Source organism: Hevea brasiliensis, chromosome 16 (genome assembly GCF_030052815.1).
Source record: "Hevea brasiliensis isolate MT/VB/25A 57/8 chromosome 16, ASM3005281v1, whole genome shotgun sequence".
Classification (NCBI taxonomy): domain Eukaryota; kingdom Viridiplantae; phylum Streptophyta; class Magnoliopsida; order Malpighiales; family Euphorbiaceae; genus Hevea; species Hevea brasiliensis.
The window spans coordinates 44,388,247-44,398,117 of record NC_079508.1 but is presented as its reverse complement, the minus strand read 5'-3'; the positions used below and the strand labels follow the sequence as shown (position 1 = coordinate 44,398,117).

The 9,871-nt window shown below is 32.8% G+C and overlaps 1 protein-coding gene across 1 annotated transcript; it reads right to left on the bottom strand.

The window, feature by feature from the left end:
- Positions 1 to 3,535: 3,535 nt before the first annotated feature.
- LOC131174410 (probable terpene synthase 8) lies at positions 3,536 to 6,269 on the bottom strand. The gene is made up of 7 exons (XM_058137530.1): positions 6,139 to 6,269; positions 5,636 to 5,909; positions 5,189 to 5,561; positions 4,893 to 5,111; positions 4,654 to 4,792; positions 4,162 to 4,407; positions 3,536 to 4,013 (listed from the first exon to the last, which is right to left on the bottom strand). The coding sequence occupies exons 1-7, from the start codon at positions 6,241 to 6,243 to the stop codon at positions 3,720 to 3,722; spliced, it is 1,650 nt and encodes a 549-aa protein (XP_057993513.1). The 5' UTR covers positions 6,244 to 6,269; the 3' UTR covers positions 3,536 to 3,719.
- Between the last annotated feature and the right edge of the window lie 3,602 nt (positions 6,270 to 9,871).

Genomic DNA, 9,871 nt, shown 5'->3' with positions numbered 1-9,871 from the left:
GAAGGCACATCATTTAAGGAAATATAATCAACGGCAACAATAAGCTAGCAACAAACTGTTAATTCCAATAATTAACATGACTTCCACTGAAACAAAATGGCCCTTCATTCCCAACAGCCAATTCAAGCAAACTTATTGTTTTTCCTATGTATCCCTAGGATTGTGGATTTAATGCAGCACATAATTGACAAGAAACAAATTTATGAAGTGACCATGAGTTGTCCAGAAGCTAAGGATGGAATGTACATAGTATTATGAGTTTCTCTGAGATAATTTGAGTGAATTTGAAAGTTTACTAAAGGTGCAAATGCATGGATCTATAATCTCATTGTGTGAAAAAGAATATGATAGTAATTTTCACTTCTATTTTATGAGCAATTGCAAGTTATCATTGAACTGGATTAAACAAGAGGAGGTGAATGAGTGGGTCGAGATAAGAATTTGTGAAGTGTGAGATAATGAGATGAGCTTACTTAGACTTGGACTAAGCATTGCTAAAATGTTAGAACTAGCTATTAGTTGGCCATTCACCCTTTTAAGTGTACCTTGACACTTGAATTGAATTGGACAATACCTATTCTGATACCATATCATTGAATTGAATTGAACAAGCGGAGGCGAATGAGTGAGTCGAGATAAGAATCCATGAAGTATGAGATGAGCTTACTTGGACTTGTAACAGCCATTGCTAAAAGGTTAGAACTCTCTAATTAGTTGGTCGCCCATCCTTATAAAGGAATATTGACACTTGAATTGAATCAGGCTAGACCTGTTTTGATACCATATCACTGAACTGAATTATTAAACAAGTGGAGGCGAATAAGTGGGTTGAGATAAGAGTTTGTAAAGCGTAAGACTTAGGCTTGGACCAATCAGGTAATCATTATTTAGAACTAACCAATTAGTTAACTGGCCATTCATCTTTATATAAGCCCTTTAAACATCTTATAATTTTTAGAGGTAGAACTCGTCACAAGCATCAAAAAGAGGAAGCTCTGTAAATCATATCAATTCAGCTCACAATACATGAATAATACTTAACTAGTATTATTGAAAAATCTAAAAACACCAAATTAAATAATAAATTTTTTTATCATATCTATTCTATAAGATTGGTGTTAATAAAAAGAAAGTTTCATAAATTTATTATTTTTCTTTAATATGCTATTAATTTTTTTTATCAATTAAATTTAAAAACATAATATATATATATATATATATATATATATATATATATATATATATATATATTATGAATTGAATATGACAATATGAATTGAATTGAATTAAAAAAAAAATAAATTGATTCTATTTTGATTTATTGATTTGCATTACATTCTGTAAAGTCTATAAAATCAATAAAAATTATTATAAATTGGATAAATTGGTCAGTTTTTTTTTTTTTTTAGTGTTTTTATGAAAATAATTGAATGATTATATGGAATTTTCTAAAAAAATACTAACTATATCGAATCTAACCAATTAAAAAATTAAATTGAAACAGTTCGACTTTCAATTATAATTAATTTTTACTCACCCGATAATTTAGTGACACTTCTAACAATATTAATTTGAAAAATGAAAGATATAAAATAGTAAAAAATAATAAATATATAAAAGAATTTACGTGGTTGAGCACATGCACCACGTCAAGACTGCTGCTAGTGTGCCAACTAATTGCTTCATTATTATTAATATTATTATTATTACTAGTTGGTTACAAACCACAAATTATATCGAAGTCTATTTTTTAAAAAATATGTTTTGATGAATATTAAATAAATATGAATATTTTAGAGTAAATTTTCCATGAAACTGAAAGAATTATTCAAATTAAATGCAAAAAAGCCTCCCAAGTTATACACTTAAATTATATATTTAAAACATCTAAAACAATAAACAACTGAATCATTCAAGGAAACAAGTTTTGATACATCAAAGAATTACACCTATTTGAATCACATAAATATAATTTCAAGCGGCCATGGTAGGCTAATCTTCAATATTAATATGCGGTCACACCTTCAAGGCATAGGCAACTTGCATTTCATCATTGCTTACATGATTTCTTGATATTATTTAGCTTTTAGTCATTAGATTATTGGTTAAACTTAGAGCCTATTTAGTTCGCATATTAGAAATCAGAATTAATATTAAAATCAAAATCGAACGAAATTAAAAATAGAATAGTGAATTTTTATTTTTGCTTGGTTTACCTTTTCAAGATGTTTGATTCACATACAAAAGCCGTGGAATTGAAATTGAACTTATTTTATACTTAATGAAAATTAATCTAAAATTACTTTATATATATATATATATATATATTTATTGTTTTCTAATTTTAATTAATTGTAAAAAATAAAAATTTTTTTTTTATATTTTCAATTATAATTAATTATAAATTTTTAATTTTGTTTAATTATAAGAAAATATAAAATATATTTTTTGCATTTTTAATTTAAATAATTAAAATTAATTATAGTAATAAATTTTTAATTTTAATTATTTATATCAAAATATAAAATAATACTTTATATTTTTAATTATTATAATTATTTTTCATTTTAATTTTAATTTTTAATTAATTATATGAAAGTATAAAATAATATTTATTATTATTATTTCAATATTTAATTTTAATTAATTATATAAAAATACAAGATATCATTTTAATTAATGATATGAAAAATATCAAAATTGAAATATCTAATAATGGATGAAATTGAGCATTTAACTTTTAACATGATAATCAATTTCATTTCTCACTTTTGATTCCTAGATTAAAAATGGGAATGATGATTCTCTTAATTGTGGGAATTGAATTATCTAAATTGTGAGAATAAAAATGAAAAAAAAAAATTCAAACATCTACAAAAGGAATGAAATCCATTCATTCCCATTCTTGGATCATTTTTGGTAAACTAAACAGGGCTTAAAATTATCCTTTCTATAGGGGCAAAGATGGACAAAAATATTGATTTAATTTGATACAGGAAAGGTTCAGCACCAATGTTCGTCCAATCCAACAAGTAGATTTAACTAGCAATTTTTTTTTTTTGGCATTTCTTCTTATTTAAGTAGAGTATTATTTTTTTTCTTGTCTTGGCACTTATAAAGGCCAAATACTTTCATTACTTGATAATTATATCTAAATTTTTTAATTTTGAAGAAATTTGAACTTTTTTTTTAAGCTAAGAGAACAATTTATAGCTTGTAGGCAACAAAATGAACCCTAAAATCTATATTTTATTGTTGTAAAATTTGAAATTTGGATATAATTGCTCTCGATTTTAAAGATTGTGGTTCAAAATTATTGAATAATGATTGTCCAATGGTTAATTTTAAACATTATTAATAAATAGATTTTTACATTACAGAATAAACACTAGGCCATTGAGCAATGGATGCCAATGGTTGCAAACATTCTTATTAATAAACAGAATCAGCATATCAACTATAAACAACATGCTTGAATTGAGAGACATTTCTCTTACTCAGTTGAAAGTGAACACACATGACACTGCTCACTCGGTTATTTTTTTTTTTTAACTCATAATCTTATTAAAACTAATAAAACAAGAAAAAACTTAGCAAAATAAGCCAGACTAAACTATGGGCAATAGACTAACCCACAATACCCAGACTAAGGGACAGCTCACTCAGTTTATTTTGATGTTTTCTCCACAACACAACAAATATAGCTCCTCATTCCATTCTTATATTGAAAATGGATCAACCAATAATTTTGTGACATAATCTTTCATACTTGATGGGTTGGTGTAGAAATCAAGGAAGTTGTACAGAAATTCTGACATGCGTCCAAAGTTGAGAAAATACTTGAGAATAATCTTTGAAACACGTCTTGGCTGAAGAAGTAGTTCCTCATTTATGTCCTTCCATGCATTTACAAATATTTTATCAATCTCTTTAACAGCCTTCTCTTTTGACACACCAAATTCCTTCATGTAGCACTCCACACTTGAAGGAGAGTCTCCCCGCTTTTGCTCCTCCTTTATTATGCATATAATATTATTTCAGTTAAAAAAAAAAAAATCAGATCAGGAGAATATGTTTTTTAGTGCTTAGATGCATGCTAGAATTTTCCTATATATATATATATATATATATATATATATATATATATGAAATTAATAATACCTCGTGGCCTGCTATGTCATTCTTCAAAGTTCCAAGTAACTTGGCAGAGTTAACAATTTTTGGGTTACTTCGTATCCATACCATTTCCTTAATCCCTACATCCTTCATTCCGAGGAGGAATGCTGAAGCAAGGACATCACAAGTGCTTACGATTAATCCATTCTGTACATAATCATCGAATGCTGGCACATACCCATTTTTTGCCCACTGTGCCTCAATTATGTAGCCTCTTGTCAGTTCTTTAAACTACTAACAGAAGGGGAAAAAGAAACAAATCAGTTACATATGTTAAATGGGAAAAAAGAAAAATTAAAGCCATTCAACTTGAGAAAATTTTCTTTAAACAATGCAGGCAATTACGCAAACTCTTTTCCAATAAACATTAAACTAATTGCTCAAAATCAAGGGTCAACCAATGTCTATAAGCGTACTAGCCATCAAAAACTATCAAACTAATTAATTAAATGGAAAATAGTATCCAGCAAATCTTACCATCTCCTTGGCATAAGAGGTTTTCAAAGAGCTTCCTTCATTGCCATCATTCTCCGTCTCTTCAAAAAGTTTCAAAAAATCCTTGTAAAGATATTCCATGTACCCAGATAGGTGATCATCAATACCATCAACATTGCACCTGAAAATTTGCAGGAAAAAAAATATGGTTGGGCTATATTCACTTTTGTATATATGGTGATTGAAATTTTGTTATGTATTCCATGTCAAGTTCCTATAACCTTTCAAATGCAGCTGTAAAACGATAGAGCTCATCCAGTGTTCCATATGCGTCGTATGTGTCATCTAGCACTGTCTCCATTTGCACATACTTAGCAATCATCAACCGAGAAGCACCAAACTGAGGTTCGCAAATGCATCCAAGTGCCCATACATAGGCCTCCACAATTCTATCTCTTGTATAAGGATACTTGTGCATAACATTCAAGTCTCTCGACCACCTGATAATATAACATAATTCAATTTATGTTAAATTTATTAATCTATACCCTGTGTGTGCATGTGAAACAAAATTTACCTTGAGAGAATGGCTAGCTCTTGTCTATATAATAATTGAATTCGATTGTAGTCCAACTCTGCAAACTTCAGCAGAGTTTCATTGCGAGACTCCTCTTTTTCGTAAAAGGATATATATTGGTGAATCTTTAGTCTTTCCATGCTTTGATGGATTGGCCATACCAGAGAATTCTTTATATGTTCAGCAAGATGGGGGCTTGCCTGCTCAGCTAGAGTTTCCAGGTATGGCTTTGTAAAAGCAAGGGCTTCATCTAAAATATCTTCTCCATGCACACTTAGAAAGCTAGCTTCGTATAAGCCAAGGAGGCTTTTCACATCATTGGTGATGGTTTTCTTGAACCGTCCATCATTGTCTTTGAATTTGTTAAAAACGTCTAATTCATGATGATCATCCACATCACATATTTAATCTTCTTAATATTGATAATATTTATATACAGACACTTACCACAAGTCACTTTATGACCATGTTGTCTTAAGATCCGAAATAAAAGCGCCGCAACGTGAAGGTCATAGTCATTTTCATGGAGGAAAGTGGGAAGAGCAATGAAAGTATGGTTTAATTGTTCTTCAATTTCATTCTCAAAATAATATGACACTCCAAGGCAGCATAATATATCAATAAATTCAATATTTTCGATTAATCCTCTCGTGGATTGCATTAATATATCTTTCACCTTTTCTTTAAATATTTCCACCTCTTTACTAAGTGATTCAAACTCCTGCACAGACAGTAGTTAAATGCCAATTTAACATCATGATTAAATAGAAAAATACTCAATTTAAAGAATTTTTAACATCAACATCAATAATAAATTTATCATGAACCCAAAACACAGATGCCCGAATTCAATCTATTTTACATATGTTATATCTTGGATACATAATATACTAGATCTAATTTAGAATTTTCCATATTATCTATTAATTATAAATATGATAGAGATATACCGAATCTTGGAAGGATAGGGAAGCAAAAGAGCAACCCCAAACGCTAGAGGGAAAGTTTGCCGATGGACGAAAGTTGTCTTGCTCACTTTTGGCTTGAGTGGTCATTTTCCTGCAAAGCACCTGCTTGCTAATTAAAACAATTGATCACTTGCTTGTACCTGCCCTAAACGGAGAAAAGCAACGCTATTTATAGAGAGAATGCCAGCATTTTTAAGTCATTTGTCCGCCCATAGCTGTCATTGTCTGTTTTTAGTTTTTTTTTTTTTCTTTTAATCGTTTTAAACATTATATATATATATATATATATATATATTATAAATGATTATATATGTAAATATTGAAATTGTGGGAATTAAACAATTAGGTTAAAAGGTTAAAGTGGAAATTACAAAAAAATATCATGTGGTTTCGCTCATTTTTACTTCAAGATCCATAGTTCATTTTGTGACAAAGTGATACCTTGAGGTTTTACACTATTAGCAAATCAAGTGAATTATTTAACTTTTTAAAATAATTAGAATTTGAGATCCTTTTCTTTCAAAATATTATAGAAAAACTTAAGCATGTTCTCTTTGAAAAGCTCTATTTGTCAGTTTAGTATTTTATAATGGTTGAGTCTCTAGGCTAGAAGAATTTGACACGGTGTCTAGAAGTGCTAGGGAGTTTGGGAGGAAATTTCAGCCATGAACTTCTCAAGGTAGTTATGATGGAAGCTGTGCTTAAAGTGAAAAAAGGTATCGGCCTGCCAAGAGCATCAGTTCAATCTAGCCGGCTAAGAGCACCGGTTCAATCTTGCCGCTCCAACAATAAAACTGCTGCTTCTACCCAAATTCTTAGAAATACTAATCCAGTAATTCACCCTGGAGTTATGCTACATCAGCGATTCTTAATAGTGATACCAAAAGTGAATATGCAAATTCCAAGTTTAGAAATCTGTTGATAGTGATTCTGAAAGTCATGGTCTTTATGCAAAACTTCACATCAACATATCTAACTTTCAGAATCACTATGCCCAAAGTAAATAAAATCTCTTTCTTGCATGAAATATTGAGCAGTGTGTAAATTATTTTTTCTTTTTTTTTTTAATTATTAAAAATAATTGAAAATATTATTTTAATGCCACATTAGCAAAATTGAAAGCATTAAACCCATTATCCATTCTAGAATGAAAATGAAAAAATATGGCCATGGATTTTGTTGTGGGGTTACCAGTCGCCTCCAGCAGACATGACTCGATATGGGTTATAGTGGATAGGTTAACCAAGACTGCTCACTTCATTCCTGTTAGAGCTAACACCTTTGTGGATAAGTTGGCTCAGGTGTACGTGGCAAAGATAATAAGGTTGCATGGAGCTCCAGTGACAATAGTCTCCGACAGAGGACTGCAGTTCACATCAAGGTTTTGGCGTTGTCTTCAAAATGAGCTAGGCATCAGGTTAGACTTTAGCATGGCCTTTCACCCTCAAATAGATGGACAGCCAGAAAGGACCATACAGACTTTGGAGGATATGCTGAGAATGTGTGTACTTAACTTTTGGTGGATCATGGAAAAAGTATCTTCCCCTAGTTGAGTTCGCATACAACAATAGCTATCACTCTAGTGTCAAAATGGCACCATATAAAGCTTTGTATGAGAGGAAATGTATGCCTCCTGTGTGTTGGGAAGAAATTGGTGAAAGAGCCTTAGCAGGAACAGAGTCGGTAAAAGTTACCAATCCAGCTATGCCCTTAATTAAGGCAAGGTTGAAGACAACAGCCAGTAGATAAAAAAGTTATACAGATCTCCATAGGAGAGAAGTGGTTTTTTAGGAGGGGGACGTAGTGCTTTTAAAGGTATCTCCAATAAAGGGCGTCATCTAGTTTGGAAAAAGAGGCAAGCTAGCTCCAAGATACATTAGACCGTATGAAGTGCTGCAAAGGGTCAGAAATGTGTCTTATAAGTTAGCTTTGCCACTAGAAATGAAGAGGATGCATTCGGTGTTCCATGTTGAGGAAGTTCATGTCAAATCTGAACAAGGTTATAGATGAACTAGACATGAAAATTTCAGAAGATCTTTCTTATATTGAACAACCTGTTTAGATTATAGACACTCAAATAAGGAAGCTTAAAAACAAGGAGATACCAATGGCCAAAGTGTTATAGAACTGCCATAACATGGTAGAATGCACGTGGAAAACCCATGATTCCATGTTACAATAATATCCCCACCTTTTCTAGGTATGTTCTGAACACCCTAGGCAAATCCCACATCGGCAAAACACGGGAGAGATGCTGGGTTTATAAGTTGGCGATTCGTAACCCCTATTGATGCGTTTTAAAATCGTGAGGGCTTCGGCTCAGAGCGGACAATATCACTAGTGGGCCGGGCCATTACATTTGTGGTATCAGAGCCGCTCCGTGTGCAACCTTGAGCGATAGTGGGGCAAACCTCAGCGAGGACGCTGAGTCCCATAAGGGGGGTGGATTGTAACACCCTAGGCAAATCCCACATCGGTAAAACACGGGAGAGATGCTGGGTTTATAAGTTGGTGGTGCAACCATGAGCGATGGTGGGGCAAACCTCAGCGAGGACGCTGAGTCCCATAAGGGGGGTGGATTGTAACACCCTAGGCAAATCCCACATCGGCAAAACACGGGAGAGATGCTGGGTTTATAAGTTGGTGGTTCGTAACCCCTGGTAACGCGTTTTAAAACCGTGAGGGCTTCGGCCCAGAGCGGACAATATCACTAGTGGGCCGGGCCATTACATACAAATGTAATGGCCCGGCCCACTAGTGATATTGTATGTAATGACCCGACCCACTAGTGATATTGTCCGCTCTGGGCCGAAGCCCTCATGGTTTTAAAATGCGTCACTAGGGGTTACGAACCACCAATTTATAAACCCAGCATCTCTCCCATGTTTTACCGATGTGGGATTTGCCTAGGGTGTTACAATCCACCCTTCTTATGGGACTCAGCGTCCTCGCTGAGGTTTGCCCCACCATCGCCCAAGGTTGCACGCGGAGCGGCTCTGATACCACAAATGTAATGGCCCGGCCCACTAGTGATATTGTCCGCTCTGGGCCGAAGCCCTCACGGTTTTAAAATGCGTCACTAGGGGTTACGAACCACCAACTTATAAACCCAGCATATCGTTTTGCCGATGTGGGATTTGCCTAGGGTGTTACATGTTCTATATGCTATGTTTGTTATGTTTGCTTTTATGTGTTTGTTTTAACATTCGAGAATGAATGTTCTAAAAGGGGAGGAGGGGGGGGGGGGGGGGGGAATGTAAAACCTGTTATTCTCAGATGTTAAAATATCTATTCTTGATGGAATATTCTAGTAAAAAATGAGACTTTACTGATAAAAGAGTGGTAGTTAGATGTGAAAATATGTTACATCTATATGTGTTTAAAATGTTCAAAATGTATTTAAGAATGAAAAAAAAATGTTTTAAGGTTTTTATTCTTTAAAAGTTTTAAAGTGGTTGTTTTAGGTAGAAGGAGTTTTGGCAGTCGAAGGATAGACTTTCGGCAGCTGAAAGATAGACTTTCAGCAGCAAAGTCCTTTTTATGGTTTAAATGCCCATTTGGGTAGAACTGACTCCAACAGCCGAAAGTTCCCTGATAGAGAGGGTATAAAAGGGAACTCAATTCATTTCCTGCGTAAAACGCTTAGGGTTTTCTTATTTCCTTTCTCTTTCAACTTTGGGGCATACAAGGGGCTCTTTAAAGAGATACCTTTGAG